General features: G+C 38.3%; 1 protein-coding gene across 2 annotated transcripts in view; it reads left to right on the plus strand.

The window, feature by feature from the left end:
- Positions 1-25,758, plus strand: part of LOC122809310 (guanylate-binding protein 1-like) — a 668,410-nt gene that overhangs the window by 420,342 nt on the left and 222,310 nt on the right. For both annotated transcript variants that reach the window (XM_044080706.1, XM_044080705.1), the window contains 2 exons: positions 22,793-23,009; positions 24,425-24,552. In XM_044080706.1, the coding sequence (XP_043936641.1) occupies positions 22,793-23,009; positions 24,425-24,552 (345 nt within the window). The remainder of the gene's footprint in view (positions 1-22,792; positions 23,010-24,424; positions 24,553-25,758) is intronic.

Here is a 25,758-nt window from a genome sequence, read left to right on the forward strand (position 1 = left end):
GTCAGCCAGCTATGAAATTAACTGCTGTGGATTCTATATATTGTGCGTTGGGAGCACGAAGCATATTTAGTCAGTCATCTTTCACTCTGGTATCTCACACTGATGTGTTTTCTTATCATTCACACAGTTGTACTTCCTTAAATGGCTACCATCTCCTCATACATATCCATTTGAATATACGCCTTTCTGTCCCTTCCAGAATCTTTCCTGAGCTATAGAAGCAGATATTTGTAGACTCTGTTCACCCAGGATGGCAACCACTCCAGACTCCATAGTTGTTATCTGATATTGTTCTGTATCCAGCTGTCTAATTGCTAAGAGTTGGTGACATGCTTCTGGCCTACCATAGCAGTTCTGGCCTGCTTTGTCAGCATGTACTAATGGCACGTAATGCAACACTGACAATAGTATGCTAAATTGACTATTTCATGGATCTCCGAATAGCATTTAGTTGCATACCCCACCCCTTTCTGACTTTTTGATCATGGCTTTAACCTGCTATATATCATGGTTTACTGTCTACTTACAGAACCAATTCTTTACAGTGCCACTTCCAAAGTACACTTACCATGTACAATTTTTTTTTTTTTTTTTTCTGTTGGTGATATAAAATCTACTACTGGTTCTCAGTGGAAGATACCCACTCTGATGTTCAGAGGCTGTGAAAGACCCACATCCTGGGCAGGTTTGTGTTAATTATTTTTCACTATTTTTAAACAAAGGAATCCATTTCATAAACCCCAATTCCCCAAATTTCCAGTTGAATTAAGTCCTTTTAAGAAATGTCATGATAATTTGTTTAAATAAAGTTTTTTTTCTTTTGACCGTGTTCTTATTGTGCCAGCTTGCCCAGAATTATTATTCTTGTCCTCATCCTTTGATGGAGGGATATTATTGTTTACAAATTTGTTAGTAACATTAAGAACAATGGCTTGAGGGAGGTGGTCTTTTTTAAATTATCCCTTAAAACAATCTTAAGAATTTACGCTCCTCAAACAAAATACTTATCAATACTTGCAAAGCCAGCAACTTGGCAGGAGACTCCTTCTTCTCTAATGCTGTTGGAAAGCTCTGGAATCTTTTACCCACTGAACTCTTATCTCTGTCTTCATTAACTCTATTTAAACAGAAGCTAAAATTATTCCTCCATACCCACTGGCTAGGCCCCTGTACTAAGTAAGCCTGACCAACTTTCCTTCCTTGCACTAATGAATACTCCTCACCTTTATAGACTTATCCTTAAGATACCAAAGACTATGACATGACAATTCATATATATGTATATATGTATATAGTAACATCTCTTGTATAATTACCTATTATTATTTGAGTTATGCTTATGATGAGTACTGTATTTCATATTACCAACAGCTATTTAACTTTGGACTGTTGCAATTTTTATATTGTATATTGTATGTGTCTTGGAGCTTACAGATTGTTTAATTAAATTTTGGAAAGTCAGAGGATTGCTGAGGAGTGGAGAAAAAGTGTTTTTGTACCTATCTTTAAGAATAAGGGTGATGTGCAAAGCTGCAGTAACTACAGAGGGATAAAACTGATCAGTCACAGCTTGAAGTTATGGGAAAGAGTAGTGGAAGCTAGGTTAAGACGGGAGGTGATGATTAGTGATCAGCAGTATGGTTTCATGCCAGGAAAGAGCACTACAGATGCAATATTTACTCTGAGAGTGTTGTTGGAGAAATACAGAGAAGGTCAGAAGGAGTTGCATTGTGTCTTTGTGGACTTAGAGAAAGCATATGACAGGGTGCCTAGAGAGGAGTTGTGGTATTGTATGAGGAAGTCGGAAGTGGCAGAGAAGTATGTAAGAGTGGTACAGGATATGTACAAGGGTAGTGTGACATTGGTGAGGACTGCGGTGGGAGTGACAGATACGTTTAAGGTGGAGGTGGGATTACATCAAGGATTGGCTCTGAGCCCTTTCTTATTTGCAGTGGTGATGGACAGGTTGACAGATGAGATTAGATAGGAGGCCCCGTGGACTATGATGTTTGCAGATGACATTGTGATATGTAGTGAGAGTAGGGACCAGGTTGAGGAGACCCTGGAGAGGTGGAGATATGCTTCAGAGAGGAGAGGAATGAAGGTCAGCAGGGCTAAAACAGAATATGTGTGTGTAAATGAGTGGGAGGGTAGAGGAATGGTGAGGATGCAGGGAGTAGAGTTGGTAAAGGTGGATGAGTTTACGTACTTGGGATCAACAGTTCAAAGTAATGGTGAGTGTGGAAGAGAAGTGAAGAAGAGAGTAGAGGCAGGGTGGAATGGGTGGAGAAGAGCGTTAGGAGTGATTTGTGACAGACGGGTACCAATAAGAGTGAAAGGGAAGGTCTACAAGAGGGTAGTGAGACCAGCTATGTTATATGGGTTGGAGACGGTAGCATTGACGAAAAGGCAGGAGTCAGAGCTGGATGTGGCAGAGTTAAGGATGTTAAGATTTGCAGTGGGTGTGACTAGGATGGACAGGATTAGGTATTAGTATATTAGAGGGTCAGCTCAGGTTGGACAGTTTGGAGACAAAGCAAGAGAGGCGAGATTGTGTTGGTTTGGACATGTGCTGAAGAGGGATGCTGGGTATATTGGGAAAAGGATGCTAAGGATGAAGCTGCCAGGTAAGAGGAAAAGAGGAAGGCCTAAGATAAGGTTTATGGATGTGGTGAGAGAGGACATGCAGGCGGTTGGTGTAAAAGAGCATGATGCAGAGGACAGGAAGAAATGGAAACAGATGATCTGCTGTGGCGACCCCTAACGGGAACAGCTGAAAGAAGATGATGATCTGTCTTGGAGCTTATCTCCCCTGGCCTCTACTGAAAATGAACATGTATCCAGTTAGACTAGCCCGGTCAACAAATGTAAAATAAAATAAAAATAAATTGTATAGCAGAATTTATTTCACATATCATACAAACAGTATTGCCAGTTTCTCTTTAAAATTATCCTTTTTACTAGTTTCCTAAAAATGCAAACAGATGAAATAAAGGTCATTCCTGTCTATACTCATGCACAACTTAATCTATAGATGGGAAACAGAAAATGTACCCCAGGACTGCCCCCTGTACTACTAATGGACAGAGGCAGCTCTTAAATGCTTCATCCCATGCAGGGATCCCCTACAATTATCTGTGGCATGATCCCATTTATTCTTACTAGCAGTACTGTATAGTTGACCATGGAATGGGTTAGGCCAGTCTAACACCAAACTAGATATGTTAATTCATGCACCAAAGGGGATATTGGCTGGGCTTAAAGTGATCCACAAGTGCAGCAATGCTAGTACTTACCTATGAGCCTATAAAACATGGAGATCAGTACCAGTCAGCCATTCTGCATGTTATCAAATCCAGAGATGTTCAGAATGACATTGTTGCAGTCACTTTTACCATTCTTGCCCCAGTAACTTTGATGTTATGGTTGGATGTAGAAAATGAAAGGCTGACTGTTTGGATCTTCCCATTAGAAATTCCCACAGAGAAGTTGTGGGATCTATTGTTGGAAGTCATTTGTCTAATTCACTTTCTTCCTCATTGGTCTTTGTATTGCTTGTAGAATTTCTACCAAATGTATGACTTTTAACAAAAAGTAAGAAGTTTTATACTTACCCCTTTATGGATGACTCAATCATAAAGGCAGACTCTTCTGTAATTTGCTTTCACGTATCGGATGTCTCCAGATTATTTTTAACTTGATAAATTTAACTCTTACCATACCAAAGATTGAGTTACAACTGTCTCATATAAGAAAGTTGTTTTGGTATTACCCTAAATTTGACTACTACAGGCTGTTGGGTAGAAATCTGTGCCTGGCAATATAAGGGATTATCAGACCTCATCTTGATGGTCTTTCTACATATCGACAAAACAAACAGCACCGGAATTATCTGTTCTAAAGACTTAAACCTTGCCTGTAATATAAATAGGATGTACTGCAGACACAGGTATGTATCCCAGAGACTACCCTGTCTCTGGAACAGGCTCCCCATCCATGTGAAGCAGAGTTCCTCCCTAACCCAATTCAGGTGTAACTTGAACAAATGGATGGAGAACAGGAAAGTCATTCCTGGTTTGGCATGTATGTCTGTAATGGACTTGGGCAGCCTGTAAATGGTTCATCTGCCAGGCCCCTGTTGTAAATATTTCATCTCCAAAACTCCTGTTTACACCTGTCAAGGGTACCAGAACTTGTCAGAGCTATGAGATGTCTGGCTAGACTTAAAAAGGGCCTAGAGGTCATTAGCCTAGTACACACCGATGAACCTGTAACTGTGGATATTATAGTGCCCTGTCTGAATAATTACAAGCTAACCCCTAGTACTTTCCTGATAGACACACACACACACGACTTTGCAGTATTTACTAGCTGTGGTGATGGGAAACATAGTCCAGATACAGAAGTGAATGGGTGTATGCTTTCAAAAGATGGTGTACACTTTTTGTTTCAGTGACCAAATGGCATGGTAGAGCTAGTATTTAAATTGCTTTACCTCAAATTAAAAGAAAAATGTATTTAGTTCTTTTGCTACAGTTTCTTTAAATAATGAAGATGACATCACAGTCAAGTGAAATGTCATTAAAGGGTTTTTCCTTTGCTTTTGAGTAACAAACTGAAGTAGTCTGCTTTTTTGAAGGGAATAATGTCACAATTTAGCATTAGTAGCTTTTTTTATTCAGCAGGAACAGAAAACTGTTCTTTTGTAGCTCTTTGTTTTTAAACCTTGTCCCCAGGCGGGGCATAGCTTTCTTTAGTCAGCAAGTTCTTGCAGATGAACCTAAGCGCATTATGTTTCCATTCTTTTGCGATGTTTAGCAATGTATACTTAGAAGCCCTTATTTTTATAACTCTCCTGTGAGTTTAGAACAGTGCCACCGCATTTTAATGCTTGTCCATACAACAGGTCAGAGGCAGAAAGAAGTTTGGTTTAATGTCTTACCAAAAATATGCTCTCTCTAGAGAGAAGACCCCACCGACACAACCACCACAACCATTTATTTAAGGTCAGTGCAAAGTTCCTTCTGGGCAGCAAGCTAAAATTCTTTGGCGGCCACTAAGAAGTAAGTGAGCAGAGGAAATGAAGGGCAGATATAACACACAGTGGCTACAGGGACAAAAATGACATGCATTATAGTCAAAAATGCCAGGCCACTAGGAGATCTGGTCACCCAAGTAGGGAATAAAGCTAAACATGGCTTATAGCACTGTAGTAGGGGGCAGCTAAGAAGTGGTGTACATTTCCAGGGTAGTACAAATAGCTATACTGACACTTGTTTGATGCTAACAAAACATCAGAAAGCAGATTCTGGTATTAGATGATGACAGCTTGGCCTACCTAGTTTGTGTCCTTTTCCTTTTCTGTTGAGTAAGTTGATTACACTGCTGCAAGTCCCCTTGCTTCCTAAAAGTCTTCTACTCCCCCTTCTGGATACTTCACCTAGATTCCTCAGACTCTCTAATAGGTCTAATAGCTTTCCCCTCTTAAGTTTCTCACCTACTCATTACTCCATCCCAAATTTACTTCCCCGCTCGATCGTGGCTATCTCAACCTCCTCTATTCTCTTCTTGTCTCCATTATTTCTCCTTCCCACTCAAACATCATATACCACACAGTTACCTTCAGTTCATTAAGATCCCACAAATCCCTATACTAAAAGTTTCACTTCTCCTTAGCACTTAATAGCTATCTTTTCTAATATATTTTGTATGAATATCCCTCTTCCTAAAATCAGCATTCCTCCCCCTCACTCTCTAGCATCTAAAACTAAGACAAAGTACCTGATCTATTACCCACTTAAACACGAACTCTACTACCCCCGTGAAGCCCTGCTTCTGTCAGAAGACGTACATCCAAATCCTGGACCCATTCCTTACCCCATCATGAATAATACTACCTCTCCCTACCCAAAATACTCATCCTTTCCAAACAAACATATTTCCTTTTACTCAATGAATACTCAAAGTATTCTAAACAAAGTTAGTGAACTCCATGCCTGGATATCCATCCACACCCCTGATATCATCACCCTAAGAGAAGCTTGGCTAAAACTCCAAAACCCTGATAAAGACATTCTCCCCCCTGGTTATAATATACTTTGCTTAGATCGCCAAAGTAAAAAAGGGTGTGGCGTTGCTATTGAATGCTCCAACCACCTCAGTCTTTCAAGTCTTATGAAACTCTCTCATTCTTTTCTCCTGCGGAATTACTGACAGATAACATTCCTGTGTTGGAAAACATTCTCTCATACTTCTCTCAACATATTCCCAATGAAACCATCCTCCTTCAGTATGTCAGTATTAACTGGTTAACTTTCTGTCATCCAAATTCTTCAATGCACATTAATTTATATGGCTTTCCACAACTAATCTCCCAACCTACCCATACAAACAACTCTCATACCTCTAGCACTCTTAGTGACTGGCTACTTGTCTCTAATCCTTCCAAATATCATAACCCTGAAACTCTACTAAACACCCTGAGTGATAACTCCCCAATAAAAGTGCTTAGGTTCACTTCCCACTTCTCTAAACCACCCAGATGTATTACCTGTTGCAAACACTCTAACTTCCACCCAGAAACCTTTAATGCCCTCCTGTCTAGAGTACACTGGAAATTCTTTACCAAACTCCCACTCGAAGAAGCAGTCCTAGCTTTCAACTCCACCTTCCTTAGAATCTTAGACTCACTTGCTCCCCCCCCCCCCACACACACACAGTCCATATAAAATCTAGCATATCTCCATGGCTATTGAAAGCCACTTGCACCCTTATCAAACCAGAGACAGGTTATGGAAAAAATGGTCACAAACTAAGCTCCCTGCAGACTTGCAAAAATATAAAGAACTTAGAAATCTGACTAAAAAACACATTAGTAAAGATAAAAAAGACTTCTATTACAAACCTCCCACAGCCTTAAGATCTAATCCAAAAAAATCTGGAACTCTGTCAACCAAATATTACATCCTGGTAATCCTAGTTTCCCCCAAGCCATGCCCGGACAGGACACCTAAAGAAACTGCCGCAACCTTTAATACCTATTTTATCGATTCCATATCTAAGCTACTTAACCCTAACCCTAACTCCTCTACTTCCAACACCTCTGACTCCTCAGAACCTGCTCCTACTACTAACTCCTCCAATACCTTCTGTCAAACCTGTACCTACTAGCTACATCAAAACTCTACTCTCCAAATTAAAACCATGCTCAGTATCAGCTGACAACATCCCTTCCTCTTTTCTTCAACTAGCAGCTGACTCTCTTGCTCTCCCTGTATCTATCTTAATCGCTCCATCTCTGAGTCTAATGTCCCTCCCATCTGGAAACAATTCTATACCTATTCACATAGGAGGTAACTCCTCTGATATCTCCAATTTTAGACCTATCACTATCCTCTCCCCTCTCTCTAAAGTACTGGAAAATTGTATAGATAAAGAAGTTATGCAGTATCTAATACAGGAAAATGTGCCTACACCCAATCAACACGACTTCAGACCCAAACATAGCACTACTACAGCTCTATTATCATTTATTAACACAGTTTCTGTAGCCAGAGATAACCACAAACTTATCTCAGGCATATTCTCAGACCCCTCAAAAGCTTTCAGCACCATCTCTCACTGTCTTCTGCTGCATAAATTGCATAACCTTAACTTCTCCTCTGATACAGTTGCCTGTTTCCCCAGCTACCTCACTGACAGATCACAATCAGTGAGATGGCACTCTGCACTCTCCTTTCCTGTCCCTGTAAAAATGGGTGTTCCTCAAGGATCTATTCTTGGGCCTTTACTTTTTAATATCTTTACTAACCAACTCTATACTTCTTGCCCACAGTCATCCTTAGTTCAATATGCAGATGACTCTACAGTCATCACCATTGCCAACTCTCCCTCCGAGCTCTTCTCAGCTACTCAGACATCCTTTAACTCAGTTGAAACCTGGCTCTCCAATAACCAGCTCATCTTTAACCCTAAAAAACTAAGCTGTCACTTTTCCTCCCCAAAAATGTTAACAGTAGTAAATCCTCCTTCTCCATACTGTCCCTCATTAATATACCCATCAAGGTAGAATTTAGCACTAAACTTTTTTAAGAATAAGGGTGATGTGCAGAGCTGTAGTAACTACAGAGGGATTAAACTGATCAGTCACAGCATGAAGTTATGGGAAAGAGTAGTGGAAGCAAGGTTAAGAAGGGAGGTGATGATTAGTGATCAGCAGTATGGTTTCATGCCAGGAAAGAGCACTACAGATGCGATGTTTGCACTGAGAGGTTGATGGAAAAGTACAGAGAAGGTCAGAAGGAGTTGCATTGTGTCTTTGTGGATTTAGAGAAAGCATATGACGGGGTGCCTAGAGAGGAGTTGTGGTATTGTATGAGGATGTCGGGAGTGTCAGAGAAGTATGTAAGAGTGGTACAGGGTATGTACGAGGGTAGTGTGACAGCGGTGAGGTCTGCAGTGGGAGTGACAGATGCGTTTAAGGTGGAGGTGGGATTACATCAAGGATCAGCTCTGAGCCCTTTCTTATTTGCAGTGGTGATAGGTTGACAGACGAGATCAGACAGGAGTCCCCATGGACTATGATGTTTGCAGATGACATTGTGATCTGTAGTGAGAGTAGGGAACAGGTGGAGGAGACCCTGGAGAGGTGGAGATATGCTCTAGAGAGAAGAGGAATGAAGGTCAGCAGGACTAAGACAGAATATATTTGTGTGAATGAGAGGGAGGACAGAGGAATGGTGAGGATGCAGGGAGTAGAGGTGGCGAAGGTGAATGAGTTTAAGTACTTGTGATCAACAGTTCAGAGTAATGGTGAGTGTGGAAGAGAGGTGAAGAAGATAGTACAGGCAGGATTGAGTGGGTGGAAAAGAGTGTCAGGAGTGATTTGTGACAGACGAGTACCAGTAAGAGTGAAAGGTAAGGTCTACAAGAGGGTAGTGAGACCAGCTATGTTATATGGGTTAGAGATAGTGGCATTGACAAAAAGGCAGGAGTCAGAGCTTGACGTGGCAGAGTTGAAGATGTTAAGATTTGCACTGGGTGTGATGAGGATGGACAGGATTAGGAATAAGTATATTAGAGGGTCAGCCCAGGTTGGAAGGTTTGGAGACAAAGCCAGAGAGGCAAGATTACATTGGTTTGGACATGTGCTGAGGAGGGATGCAGAGTATATTGAGAAAAAGATGCTAAGGATGAAGCTGCCAGGTAACAGAAAAAGAGGAAGGCCTAAGATAAGGTTTATGGATGTGGTGAGAGAGGACATGCAGGTGGTTGGTGTGACAGAGCAAGATGCAGAGAACAGAAAGAAATGGAAACAGTTGATCTTCTGTGGCGACCCCTAACGGGAGCAGCCGAAAGAAGAAGAAACTCTTAGTTGTCACCATCAACAATCAACTTAAATTTGACTTGCATGTTAATAATTGTATCAAGAAGACACATCAGAAACTAGGGCTCCTTTACCAAAACAAGAAATCTCTCACCACTGAAGCCAAGGTTACTCTCTGTCATGCTTACCTTCTACCTAGTCTAATGTATAGCTCTCAAATTCTCACAAATCTCAACTCCTCACTTTTGACCAAATATGAATCTCCCTGTAACAAAGTAACTAGATTCGCTGCTCAACAAACATACAAATCCCATCGCTGTCTCTCTCTAAAACACCTAAACTGGCTTGAATTACCCCACCAGCTTCTCCAGTCTCGGCTCCAGATCATTCACTGTATCCTGTACCAGCCTTCCTAATGTCCAACACTATCTTTTCTTATCTCCTGTTACTCTCTCACCAGACCTCGCCGCAGCTCCAACCAAGACCTACTACAAATACAAGACTAAATTTGGATGTAACATGTACAGCTATCATCCCACCATTGCTTGGAACAGGCTCCCACTAGAAATCAGGACCCTCACACACCCTAAACAATTTAAGGCAGCTACCAAAGATTACTTTAAAAGTCACTGGTCCTGCCACTGTACTCAGCCTCCCTAAATATTGTGTCTTATCCAAAACTACAGTCTACCTCCTGCCCTGTACTCATTCTTCTCCCAAACTCTCTCTAGCTGACTTCCAAAACGTATCCAGCTAATGCCTCAGAGAAACATTCATTAGTAGTTGTCTTGCCTAGATGTAACTGACATTATGACTATACTAGGTTTTGTAACCTCTTGTACCAAAAATTATATTTGTCTCTATGATATATTACTGTTTTCTATTTAAATATCCTGTAAGAACTCTGGGAATACTGCTGATTATTGATACTGTTTAACATTGTTTTGCTATTTAATATCTTAGTAGAAAAAAACCAGGTTCTCTCAACACGAATCACTTAAGGTACAAAGTCTAATATATAGTCATCCACCATCAGTCCACAGCATAAAATTCACGATAGTTCAAGATTAATCCAAACAGCACAATAGTTTATTTGAAGAGTGAGCGCTTTCGCGTAGCAACTACTACGCTTCATCAGACGATCTACAAACATTTAAACTACACATATATAGCTAGCAACTGTGAAAAGGCGCCAAAGTTAATAGGTTAATAGGTTATATAATTGTATAATAAATTGTATAATAAATTGACTAATCAATTAAGTAAAATAAAAAGCATTTAAGCATTCCTAGTGACTTTGATGCTTGTTCAAACCCAGCCAAAAGCAAACCAGGTTTTATTGTATGCTGTTTCATTAAAAACACTGACTAAAAAACACAATGCTACCTAAAAAATGAATGTTTAAATATTGGTTGTTATATACAAATAAGGATGTATATTATTAAATTGAACTAGACATAAATTAAGACTAAAACTAAAAACTAAAAATTAGTATATACATAATTAACTGTTCCAATATGATATATATAAAACATAGAATATATATGAAATATTTGATATAAAATGTGTTAAAAATACATATATAGAAAACAAGGTCATATGTAGAACAACCATATAAAATAATATTTCTATAGGAACAAGTGATGGCTGGTAGTTAACCATTATAAATAGAATTCATAAGAACAAATACAAATATATGAAACATAACTGTAAACATGAATAAAAATATGTAATAAATTTCATGACAAATGGAAAGGCATAGCTATTAAACTAAATATATATATATGTGTAAATGCATATGTATATAAATAAATAAATAAAAATCCTATTTAAAAGAAATATATATATATAATTAAATATATTAAAATCAACATAGATTCAATATAAAACATATACATTATCTAGTTGCTAAGACTGGTTTTATAGAAATATGACTATTTATACCAGGGGGTAAATGAGCACCCAACCTTAAAATCCATTTAAGTTCTTTATTATTCAAAAGTGTAACATTATCACCACCTCTTTTATTGATTGTGACTATTTCTAGGACCCTAAAGCAGAATTGATGTGAGGGATACTCTATTATATGTTTCGCTAAAGCATTTAATTCATTTTTTCTTTGTATATCATAGGAGTGACCATATATCCTATCCTTAAGACATCTTTTTGTAAGCCCAACGTAAAATGCTTGACATTTCTTACACGTTGCGAGATAAATAAGGTTTTTTGTACAACAATTCGCAAAAAATCTTGGTCGAAATTTAAAATTCATTGTTGGATGATGAAATTCCTGCACCTCTGAAATAAACTTACATCTGTTACAACTATAACAGGGGAAGGTGCCTATTTTCCGACTAATAAAAGGAACTATAGGTTGTAAAAAATAGTTGTCACTATATAATAACCGTTTAAGATTTGGGCTATTTCTAAACATAAAGTGAGGTTTGTCTCCTACAATCAACCTAGTGTTGTTGTCCATGATCAAAATCTTCCAATTATTGCGGAAAATCTCCTTAATGCTGTTTACATTGCTAGTATAATTTATATTATTTTTAATTTTTTAATTTTTAATTTTTTAATTTTTTTTAATTTTTCTATTTAATATCTTGTATGAATTATGTAATACTGCTGTCTAATGCTACTCTTTAGTGATAATTGTGTAATATGATGGAGCTTTTCTCCCCAGGTCTCCACTGAAAAAGGGCTCTTCAGCTCAGTCGGGCAAACTTGGCCAACAAATGTAAAATAAATAAATAAGTTAGGAATTTAAATGAGTCACTTATTGATCTGTTGCTGCAGAGAAGATTGTGTCTGTGAGCTGTGACATCTGAGATTTGGGTGTGACAAGCCCCCTGAGTATTAGAGAAATGGCTGGGGGGATAAGTTTCAGTGGGCAGAGGTCAGCTCATCTGTGATTTTGGAGGCAGGAAGGATTATGGAACTAGTTATTGATGGATCACCCCCATTGACCAAGGAGGTTGACTGGTTGAATGATTGATTGATTGTTTTAATGGGTGCACTGACCAGACCATAACAGCCATTTTCAGTCACAGTCGAGATGCATACCATTAAGCCCGTGTGAACATCAGTACAACAACTTAGATTCATATTAAGAGTAAAGGAGAACTAAAAATAGCTAAAATCTATACTTGTAAGCCTAAAAGAAGAAATTCTATTAAGGTAATCAACATGAAACTACTAGTGCTACAGTAAAGTAGGGCATAAACTAGAAAGTTCAGCATTACATTAGCAATATAAGATGTGTAACATCAGCAATATCCAGATTCTGCATGTCTAGCTTCCATCTAGGGAGCTGAGTCTAAACTAGCCTGAACTACAGTATAGGACCCAATGCTCACTTATTTATTTTTTTTGTACAAAAATTTTATTAATTATAAAACAAGCGTAACAAAAGGAATACTATGAAGGGCAGTGTGAGGCAGTAACCATCAATTATACAAAACATCTGAATATATATACCTATTAAAATTGGTATGACATATATAGCAAACCAGTTAAATATATAATTTAGTGAATTTCTGTTTGCACTCTGTAATATATGATGTATGTCACTTGTAAATATGTTGTAAAGAAGCAGTCCATTTGTTAAACCCATGTATTTTCCGGTTTGTAAGTTTTTTACCAATGAACTTCTTACATTATATCCGTCTGCATCTTGTTGCTCAGGCAGTGTTTTACCACCACTAGCACCCGATGATCCACATCACTTCTATTAAGTGTTCTAACCTTTTTTGTGGTATCTTGTCAAGTGCTTTGCTAAACATTGTGTAAGATATAAAGAATGGCAGTAGACATATGTCACAAAAGCTCAGTGAAGAATGTGTATGTCATTTGAATCAAACTTCCCCATATTTCAGGTTTACCAGTACTTTCTCGGTAGCATTGATTACTTGGACGTTACCATATACACAGACAATTATAATGGTTCCTTTGCTCCATCTTAGCAAAACCAAATCTACTCGAGCTACATGCTCTAGGGATATAAACCTCAACACAACAATGAATAGAACATGCTGGAGGGATAGATTCCCTTTGCAGAGACTTCCCTTACTATGGAACAGGGTCCCGATCTACATAAGACAGAGCCCCTCACTATCACTCTTCAAGAGGAACCTTGATGAGTGGATGGGTAACAGAAAGTTCACACCGGGGATCACACCAACAGCACTACTAGATAGGGGCCAAGGGTATTAGCTGCTAGTACAAGGGTCTAGGGAACTACTAAAGGGGCGGTGAATACCGCTCAATGTGGCTGGGCTAATATATGCCTTCGGGCAGATAGCCCAGTACCAACCTATGAACCTATAAAATTTTTTAGAAAGCCCACCTTCTCAAATACTTATTTAGATTACCAGAGTAACCACCCATACTAAACAAAAAAATAATATATTTAAAAGACAAGTTAGTCCGAGTTGCAAGAATGTGTGCCACCCTTTCTAATTTTAAATTAGAAGTGAGTAAGATCACAAAGATCTTTCTAGAGAGGGCTTATCCACAGGAACTAATTCTTAAAATAAGGGAAGAAGTGTTACAGGGATGGAGAGTAAGATTTAAACCATTACTAAGCAATACTATCAGTGTACCCCACCTCCTGGAAATAAACAGGCATCAACAACAAATCTCACTAATAGTATGGTGGCACCTTTTGGCAAAGGCTCGAAAGAAATTAAAGATACTATGTGAAGGGTGATTTTTAAGGCCAACCCTGAACTGATTTAAATATTGGGAGAAACCCCAAAATTTGTGTTTAAGATGGACAAAAATCTTAAATTCTTCTTTGAGCATTCAAAACTTCAAATTCAACTCTATCACAAAGGCACCACACAGTGTGGTCTTGTAAACAATGTAGTTATATTTTGGAAGCATCCAGAATTTCCTTACACAATACACCTTTTGATATTTTGTTGAGGAATGGGAATTGCAACACTAGAGGCAATATGCTCAAAATGTGTTTTTTTGTATACAGGCAAAATGGAAAGGCAATTGAGGAATAAGATTTATGAGTATCTTTACGCTGTAACAATGGAGAATGTAACCAATGCCTTATTTAAACACAGCATATGTTGTCAGAGTTTTATAAAATTTAAGTTTGGTATTCTCGATATTATACCTAAGAACCCTAGGGGTGGCTGGTGGGAATTAGAATTAGAGAAAAGGGAGTTACAGTGGCAGTTAAAACTGAATGTCACCAACCCACCAGGAATTAATGAAAATGTATCTGTTCTGCCCATCCTTAAGATTAAGGAGCAGGAATTATAGACTAATAAGAGCATATTTTCATAATAGTTTGGTGTTCACAGACCCATTTTTATGATGTTGAATTTCTTCATAAGTTATTTTCATATTTAGTGATATGGGTAGGCATATTTAATAAATAATAAATGTTATGAACATAAAAAATGTTAAACAACATTCAAATTATACACATTTTGGATGATGTATTTTTGAAAGATTTTCAATTAATATTTTTGTACTGAATTTTTACACTACTTAATATTGTTGATGTTATACTTTAAGTTCTGCATTTTAGTCTTATGGCCATTATGGGCTTTATCATCACTTTTCATGATTTAGTGTGTGATGAGAAATCACTGCTACAAGCACCTCTAGGGTGGACTTGTAGGTCAAATATTTTACTAGCTGAATAATGCTACTGGCTTACCATGCTCAGTGAATCAATGTAGGTACTGCTGGAGTGACATTCCTAGGAACTATAATGCCTAGTACAGTAAGAATGACAGAAGTGCACTGTGCCTCCTGGTATGTAATATAATATCTTGCGTGTATATATATATCACAAAGTCAAATTACATTGACAGAAAGTTTAGTTGAAAATAAATAAAAAAAAAACACTATTTTTTTTCCAGTGGAAGAGGGTGGCAAGCTTCCTGCACTTCCACATCTTGGCTACATAAATATGGCAACTCCAAGATCCCCTAATAGCCAAGAAAACAAAAGAAGAAACTTCCATATCCTTGCTGTTCACTGATCTTGCGTAAAATGACAGGTAACACAGTGATGAATTGGGAATCAGCCAAACAGTTTGACAGTTCCTTTTTTACAAAACAAACATTTTGATCATCTGCACCAGACATATAGATGACATAAAACAAAACTCCTTAGTACTGAATTTTGTTTTCTTGACACATTTTGGTTGACAAAACAGTTGGTCATCAGACTGCCAATCCCATGGTGATGGGGAATATGACCTTTACTCAAGGATTGTGGTATATAAAATTATCAGGGATGTGGGGGGGCATGGCAGATGCAGGTGGGCTTACCCCCCCTGCTTGTTCTGAAGTTATTCCTCAGACCATGTGCAAAAGCTTGTCAGTGTTTTTTTTATTGATTTTAACATGCCAACGATTATGACATAGATATTTGAGCAGACTGACTTTTTTTAGGTAAATCCATTTATATAATATATATGTACTATATGCATATGTGTGTGTTTATACACACACACACACACACACACACACACACACATATACAGAGAGAGAGAGAAAGAGAGACATACATACAGACATATATATATATATATATAAATGGATTCGTATCACTTCACTGAAAGACCATTTCACTGACACCCATTTCACTGAGACCAAATCACCTAAAGTTCATTTAACCTAAAACTTATTTCACTGACAAGTAGTACTCTAAGGCAAGTCAAAGGTATATGTCCTTTTCCCCACTGTAGTGTGATCCTGGTGTTAGTATATATAGTTGGGGGTGGGCATAGCCCCCCCCCCCCACCAAGTTGGGTTTTGCCAAATAAAGTAAAACAAAACCAGGCAACATAAAACCAAATTAAGTTGGGGGCTACGCCCCCCGCACCCATCAATGTGGTGGGGCTGTGCCCCCCCAGCTGTATATACTATATATGGGTGTCATTGAAATGGTCTTTCAGTGAAGTAATATGAATATATATATATATATATATATATATATATATATATATATATATATATATGTATATACATACACGTATATACATGTATAACAATGCTGAGCATTGGTGAGCCACAGAGGAGGCTTAATGCAAACATGAGCAGCCCCTTTAGATTTGCCAGTATAAGTCCAACGTCAGATTGTAAGCTGTGCCAGTTTCAAAATAGAGTTACTAGAGATAACTGTGGTGTCACTAGCTGGCAGTGCTGTTTCATATGGTAATGGTGACAGCACACTTATATTTCTGTGTTGTTCATGTCATGGGACTGTTTGTCTGCCTGTGATGTAACAAATAGGTTCTACTAAAGGCTGTGGCACCACTACCTGCCATTTGGTGTGCAATACACACTTTGTATTTGTGTATTATTATATGTATGTACATGTACATATCATTTTAGTCTGTGCTATGTATATCTAGATTATCTGTATGGTTACCATAGCTATATGTATGCAGACACATGCTGTTACCCTAAACACATCATACGTATTTGCAGTTGTACAAGCAGCTTAAGACATGTTGTGCCACAACACAGCCATGTGGCTCTTCCTATCTGACTGTAAATATTAAGACATGTATATACAAGGCATCTGTAGTAGGCATATATGTACTCTGGTTGTATTATTCATATAACATACTTGTATACCTGACGGTGTTTTTCCTGGGAGGCAGTAGTGACATGCTCTGCTGTGCTTTTTACCTGCACAGCTTCAATACGCATGCTTTACAGAGCACTCCAGATCACTGCAGGATACAGCAGAGCAGTATGACCTTGGGGAGAATGTATGTATGGGTGTCTATTGGGTAGTCCGGCCCATTATGAGGTGGCTGCATTGGGTGGACAACTTCCTTGCCAGTACTTACACCACAGTCTGGGAACTGTAGGACACCATGAGCATGAACAGTCATGATATCTAGAGTGTACCTGACATAATTGAGAGGTTCCAGAACCACGTGGTGACAGGAATTCTTTGCATGTGATGCACAGTGATATTCCTGATGCATTATTTATTGACCAGGCCACACTTACAGCACAACACCATCCATCTGTGGATGCATGTGTGTGGGTGAATGGCAAGTGGCTGGATTGCTCAATCTATTACCCTCCCCCATGGATGTTAAGTGCTGTTCATCACAAGCCCCATTGCAACATATGTGGTCCTAATAATACGTAGTCATCCACTGCCACCACAGGTATTAGCTCTTGCGACAAGATGGAGAAGCAGTTGTGACCACTCTCAGGGTACAAGTCAGGCCAGAAAAACTCATTTTCCTTATTAGTAATTACTTATTTGAATGTTTTATGTTGGTATGGTTGATACTGTCCACAGCTGCATGATATATTGCTTCATTTTTTATGCAGTTGTGATATATACTTTTCTCCTTTTATATGCCACTCTCGTGTCATGTCCTGTTGTTCCGTGCCAGTTGGTGTACACTGCCTACTGGATAGCCTTACTAGAGAAGCATACATCAATCTATACTATCCACCCGTTACTGTCATGTGTCTACTATTTTGTGCTGTCACTATAACTGGAGTACTGTTGTGCATTGTGATGGCAGCTTTGGCCACAATGTGTGCATGTACCATTGTGATATGCTGTTAATGAACAGTTGTTGGGTACCTTGGTGTAAAATGGCACTGTTTATGAATTGCATACATGCATGCATGTGCAAATGACACACAGATGGCATACAGTGCAGTACTATGTACTAACACTTTGTATACCATTGCCGACCATGTTCATAAATCCAAGGTACATCAAAATCTTACAGAACTTTCTGTTGTGCCATCTAACTCTGGTATGTAGCCCTGTTTTGATGTAACACAGAAATTCCTGAAACTAGTTTGGCAATTTCCTATAACATAATTCCAAGAACACCAAGGAACCCTATTAAAATGTATTTTAAAGATGCTGTTATCATCGAAGAGATACTGCGTGTGTGTGTGTGTGTGTGTGTGTGTGTGTGTGTGTGTGTGTGTGTGTGTGTGTGTGTGTGTGTGTGTGTGTGTGTGTGTGTGTGTGAGGTTCAAGGACATTCGTACAAGTACATTAATGCCAACCCAGCAAAACAACTTCCTCTTCCGTGAAATACAAGTATTAATTAGTGATCTACCATTGATGCTTATGTGTCTTTTTCAATTGCTAAAAGTATAACAAAGGAAGGTATGTAGCATATTTATTAACTGTGCATGTGCAAAGTTAATCTGTATACTTACATGCATATTGGTCAGGTATACCAGTTGCACAAATAACACAGTAAGTAAAGCTGCCTTGTTCCACACCTGAGGACCATGTGTAGGTAATGGTCAAACTATATCCATAGGGACACGTAGGTATAGTCAATGTTTTTGGAATAATACATCAGGTTCCCCACCGTGGAGAGTACATGTTCATAACAGTATAACTTTTCAATATTGCAGAAACATTTTGAAAATACAGGCTTGAACAAAAAATAGATTTGGTCAATTAAGCATTGTTTTTTTTATTTTAAATTCTGGGACATCTCACTGGGGAAAAAAAATAAGTGCAGAATGTGGCATACACAATATACACCTGACAGTACCCTTGCTAGTGCAAATATATATGTATGTATGTATATGTTTACAGTGTAAAGGGTCTCATAATCGGTAACAGTTTTTATATTATTACATAAGTCAATGCATTTCAGGAAGAGATGAAATAGCTCCAATTCTCATTCTTAAAGTACTTATCACACTGATGATAGAATATATTTGTGCTTCACAAATGGAATGCATATACTGTAAAGGATATGACATACTTACAACATCATGAGTATTTGAAGCTCTGTTCCATAACATGCAGATTTCTGCAGAGGAATATTATTCCTAACCACCAAACCCTTTTCATGATTCATTTAAGTTTGTTTGTACAACTTAGTAATTTTACGATTCCTATACCTTCACAAGAAATTAGCCTAATCTGCTATAGACTTTGATGAGTATAGCAGAACAATAAATAATTTTGCCACACAATATTTTGCCACAATACAGAACAAACTACTAATTTCAGTAGATAATAACATGTTAATTGAAATATTCAGGGCTAACATAGATGCCACTTTGGGTTGTGGGAAACATGGTGCTGAATTACTGAATTAGAACTTCATTAAAAGAATGTGGTATTTGAATTTGTTAAAATGTTACTCAAGTAAATACCAAAACCTTTGGTAGCCACCTTGACAAGAAACAAAAATTTTCTTCCTACCATTTTGAGCCAATAAAATCTTCTCCTTTCGTACTAAGGTGATCAAAACTGTAATAGGTAAAGGCTTTCCTTTCATCCAATGGGAATATGGACTTCCCTTTGTTGCTTCTGCATCAGAAACTAAACTACACGGAAATCAAATCACAAATAAAATATGCAGAGTCTTCCAAAACAAGAACATCACTGCAAAACATTGGAAAGGGCAAACTGGCTTCTAGTAAAACTGAGAGTCGACCTTATGTTAGGATCACAACTATTCAGACTGCCAAGTAACCAAACATTTTCTCCCTTAACAGCCAAACTTATTAAACAAACACCCTCCTACAACCTCAGATGCCTGAGCCACACTTCATTACATTGCCTCAAAACAAAGCTCCACTGTACAAATCATGACTGTTGACTATGGGAATCTATTCCCTCCCAAATCAGACACCTGCTCAATATTCTGAACCTAGCTAAAGACCCTTTTACAGAAACTCACCAACTGCCAGTGCTCAAATTCTAACCACATCATCTAAATTCTCCTTCCTTTATCCCACCATCTTCACTAAACTATTCTCTAATCTTCTTTGCAACTCTCACACTACTTCACCTTATCTACCACTTCTAACCTGCTGATGAATATGAAAATGTCTAACCCTGTTACACATTGAATGTCACTGCTGACATTAACTATATTGTAAATGTATGAACTGCTCTGTCTACTACTATAATCATGTTGTTGTTAATGATTGTTAATAATTGCCATGTAATATCTTTATAATCTTGTTTTTTCTTGTTTGTTCTTTAGCTGAAATGTGTATTTATCTTCTTCTGCCTGGACAGAGATTAAATCTGGTAATTTGTAATCATTGCACTACTCTGGTTAAAAAATAAATAAATACATAAATAAATGCATGTTACAATCCCATGATAGTTTATCATTGTTAATTGTTGGCAAAAAACATATTTTTTGTTCTACTAATGCTTTTTTAATTATTAGTCAGAAAAGTTATGCTGAACTAAATTAGATTTTATTTCTGTTAACGCCTGTGCAACAGTTAGTCCACGAATAAAACAGCAAATCTAATTTATAAGTGTACAGTATGCTAAAGTGATTACAATGGGTCATTTTTAATTTGCACATTTAAGGGGAATATGGAAACATGACTTTCTGCCACATATTTGCAGAAAGTCCTGCCTGAACATAGCAAATGTTTTACAAGACTGCTTGCAACAATTATTTTCAGTTATTTTATCCCTCAGTGCATTTTGCCTTCTCAGATTTTATAGGCTCATAGGAAATACAAGGCAAGTGAGCTAGTGAACATTTATGCTTTGTCAGCATTCACCCTTATACCTTACCTACTTTTTCAAGAAGACTAGGCCCACCAACTAAGGTGAATTTGTGAATACACATCCAGTCATCTAATTCCTGTCTGAAGAAAGAAAATGTATCTCACTGCTTAATTTGAAGTGGAAGTCTATTCCAGAGGTGGGAAAGGTGTTGTCTAGTGAATATGCTTCTCCTCTGTATTTTATTTATTTGATGTTGTAGATTTAGATCTCTGGTTTTAATATTAGTTTGATTGTTTGATTTATGGAGATACAGTAGATTCTGGACTACTGGATCCCTAATGGCATGGCAGGAGAGGCACAGGTCATCCTTAATGAGTCAGTAGGACACTGAATAAAGGGGCAGTGCTTCCAGACTTTTCTGGCAGCTTAAGGTTTTTAAGCCAGTGTGTTTCAATTAAGAACCTCTGGAATCTTTCCTGTTGTTTGATATGTCCAGTAAGATACATTCCAAAGAGAGCATTGTATTTGATAACTGGCCTAATCGGTGCAGAGCAGAAGGAATTCCTTCTGTAGATCTGGATGATATTCATTTTGTTATCAGCTGTGCTAAGCCAAAGAATTTCCTAACGACTGTCACAACATGATGATCAAAACGAGAAAAAATTATCAGCCCATGTTGCAAGGTGTCTTAACTACATTCTCATTTGAAGTGAAGTACTATCTATGCTACAAGCTCAAGGAGGGATTGTCTGCTGACCATAACAGTATTGCGTTTTTTAGCATTTAATTTGAGCTCATTGTTTCTACACCAGGTTTTAAAAGTATAAGCTTGTGCTGGAAGGTGTGGACATCAGAGCAGTACTTGAGAATAGCAACCAGTTTACAGTCATCCATAAAGTAACCATAGATTTTTGTTTGTCATCTGGAGATCTAAAAGTTAGATGCCAGACAACACCGGTCCCAGTACTGAACCCTGTGAATCACCACTGGTCATCTTTGTACTCTCTAAGGATGCAACTGCTACCTGCATTGTGTGGGTTCTGTCCTTCATCCAGTGTGCTATCTATCTTATTACACAGGGATTTATTTGAAGCTTGTTTAGCATGGTGATTGTGCTGACATGTGGAACTGTATTAAATGCCTTGGCCAGCTTAAACTATGCTGAATGGACAGCATGCCTGCTGTCAACAGCCTCTGTTATCCTTTCAAAGAAGATTACCAGAGACAGGCTCTACCACTTGAGAAAGCCAAACTGCTATGGGTCAAGCCTGACAAGATTTTTAATATCGTAGTTTATCAGGTCAGTTATAATATCTTCCATTACTTTGCAGATTACACTTATTAAACTGTTGAGCCAGTAATTTCCAGGGTCAGTGGTGGGGCAACCTTGTGAAGTTGCATCACAACTTTTGTGCAGTAGACCCCAGGAACAAAGTCAGTGTCTAGGCTTAAGTTTTCATAGCTTATGAAGTGCCTGTTTAGAACTATTTATTAAGCAGTCAGGTATATGAGCAGGTCCCAAGGATGATGTTTTTTTAGTCTGGAAGGCACCTTCAGTACATGTTCTTTAGGATGATTGGGGGGGGGGTCTGAGATCTTTAGGGATAAATGAGCTTTGGATAGTCATTTCTGGGGTGAAGTCTGCACTGAATTTGTTTGCTAGTAGATCCTAGGTCAGAGTAGATGATGCCTTTATGAATAAATTCTGAGCAATGCTGGATGTTATTTTCTTAATTCATGATGCTAGACTAAGTTCATGGTCTGCCATGGTTTTCCTAGTGGTATTCTTTAAATTCTTTGACAATTTGTAATGTTAACCTTGATTTGAGGGTTCCTTGTTTTGCTGTATATCATAAGATTTTTTTTTTCTTTTATTATAAAGTTTATTTCAGATTTGTGGACCACCAGGATGGTTTACTCTTGACCACCCATTGTTTCAAATCAACAATTTCAGCAACTCTCAAGTAATATTTATGCATTTTTTTTCAGGTTAGAGGCAGTTTAACAAATATTTCATCTGCACCCTTCAGCATGGAAAACCCAATCTGTCTTATTGACAGTGACAGCTCTGGGGAGCTACATGTGAACCAGGAAGCTCTGAAAATCCTCTTAGAGGTGCAACATCCTGTGGTGGTGGTTGCCATTGTGGGATTGTACCGTACTGGGAAATCCTATCTCATGAATAAACTAGCTGGAAAACAGAAAGGTAAATTCTGTGTACAGAGTGTGTGTGTGTGTGTGTGTGTGTGTGTGTGTGTGTGTGTGTGTGTGTGTGTGTGTGTGTGTGTGTGTGTGTGTGTGTGTGTGTTTGTGTGTATGTGTGTGTGTGTGTGTGTGTGTGTGTGTGTGTGTGTGTGTAATTCAGACTTCTGTATCTTGCAACATTTTGACAGTTAATACTTTCCCCTAATGTTCTGTGTTCTGCTAGCTTTTTCTGTTTCTGACTGTCTTATGATTTATTGATGCTTGATTTGAAAGTATTCACCACGTGTGCCTTTTTTTCATATGGTGCTTGCAGTACTTTTGAATAATTTACAGCAGTCTTGTGTGACTATACTGGAATTCTGACCAGTTTCCCATTGTACTACACAACCTTTTGATAGGAGTTTTTATGAACATTTTGATGAATAGTACTGTAAAAGTAAAATGGCATCACAACGGCATCCAACAGCAGCATTCTGCATTGCCTATTCCTGGTTCCTTAGAACAGAGGAATGAAGTCCTGACTGTAACCCAGTCAGTGTCATCACTGGAGGATTCAGATAGGATGGGAATGGTATGAGGTGACAGAATCTGCTCAGTTTTCTTTGGGGGGGGTTGCGCACAATATGCAGAAGGCACAGTTTCTTCATAGGTAGGAGGGGGTTGGCCTGCTGGCTTAAATCCCTTGTGGGATTGAAGGACAACACAGTGTTAATAGTCAGTGCTCACCTAATTGTGTGGGTTAACTGAGCATACCTGGGGAGGGTAGTGTGTACATCAGACAAATGAACCCTAGAGTATTCACATGGGGAGAATGAATGGGTCAGTATGGCAACTGGGAAGGGGAGCTAGACGGTCAGTGGAGAGTGGAGCAATACACAAAAATCATTCTGATTGTCTACAGTAAGTTTTTAGAACAGATGCACTGAAATGTTTTTTTGTGCAGCACTTTGTAGAGTTATCTACAATGACTGTGGACTGACTGATTGAAAAACCTTCTGAAAATATTTTCACAGAAGGCAGTTTATTCAAGATTATGTGAACAAAATGCTTTGTTGGTGACCTCTGAAGTCAGTGAGCATAAGGTGCTTTCTGTACCACATCCCTGATGCACAGAGAGACCCCTGCATCCCCGTGATATAGCAAACAGTGAGGTCACTGTGTCTTGAAGAGAAAGGCTTTAACCATTTTTGAAGAAATATCAGTTCACCTAGCCTACCTTTACTCAGTGCTGTTTGGTAAAATGGACTTTAAAAAAATCAATTGCTTATCCTCTGAAAATGTCTTTAAAAAAAGCTATGCACATTCCAGTCTCAAAAGATTAACTGTTCATTCCTACCACATGTCAACAACTGTGGTTTACCAAGTGTACATATTTCATTATTTTAGTCTGTTTAACACCTTCTGATTTATTTCTAGGATTTTCCATGGGCTCAACAGTGGAATCACATACCAAGGGAATCTGGATGTGGTGTGTTCCACATCCTCTCAAACATGATCACACCCTCATTCTACTTGATACAGAGGGACTTGGAGATGTGGAGAAGGTACGTTTTATTTATGTTTACCAGGGTACTTTTATTTCTGTTTACCTGTTGTATTCATATTTTTATCACTGTCTCCGATTCCGACATTTTCCTCCCTCATTTCTCATTGCCAGATGAAGTAAGCAGCTGCTGTTCATGTGTGCCTGCAGATGAAACTGTCATCAACTTAGCCACACCTCCTCTATCCTATTCCCCACCTACTTCCCTCTGTCTGACTACCCATGCTAGCACTGGAAAGTGCATGAATGAGTCAGTATAGGAATAGAAATCTCAGTGGTTACATGGAGTAATGGGGACAAAACAATATTTTATGCAATACAGAAGACCAACATAGTATGTAAATGGCTAAGTGCACAAGTACCCTCTGTACATCATATATGGGCTGTAGCAAAATTCCTGGACATTTAGATAGAAGCATTGGTAATGTGGACAGTTTGCCAGGCTACTCAGATAATATAGCACATAGGATTAAGGTTGTGGTTTGCTAACAAGCTTTATCTTGTAGTACTCGGACTGATTTCCTTAGCCTCTGTGTCCATACTACCCCACACTGAACAAGTCACCTAAGCAGTGTAATGTCACTGAAATGAGAAGCATCTGTGCATAGATGGTTTTACCTCATCAACAGGAAAAAATCATAAAGAATTTTAACAAATAAAATAAATTATTCAGAATTGCATAATTCATTGTAATGCAGAAATAATCACTTAAAGAAAAGAGATATATTTTGGTCACAATGATAAGTAGTTACATGTTACAAGAGAGCTGTCTTTGAAAATTAATTTAAGTTTTATATCAATTTAAGTTGTTTTTGTATTGTATAACTGTTGTAGGCTACACACTAAAGTGCGCTAACCTGTTTATAGCATTTACAGTGTTTTCTGTGTTTTTCTGCTGTTTCCTGAAAAAAACAAAAAAAAATATTCTCTTTTCCCGCCTTTGTTGAAATAGATTAGTCCAGATTTCAGGTTTTGCTGAATTCCAGACTGTGGTATAGTTTCCTGTGTTGCCCATATCCTTACTTGGATAGGAGGAAGTTTCTCTGTTCACCAGTGAGAGTGGGGAGCTTTGAGCAGCCTATCTGTCCCTGGAGGAGTGCTCTCAGCCCTGAAACTAGTAGCTTATTGGCTGTTTTGGGTCAATTCCTATCTCTTTCAGTTTCCCTGCTTTAAAAGCCGCATTTGAGTGGTTTTGCACGATTTTGCG

This window comes from Protopterus annectens, chromosome 8.part0, assembly GCF_019279795.1.
Source record: "Protopterus annectens isolate FY-2018-M chromosome 8.part0, PAN1.0, whole genome shotgun sequence".
NCBI lineage: Eukaryota > Metazoa > Chordata > Ceratodontiformes > Protopteridae > Protopterus > Protopterus annectens.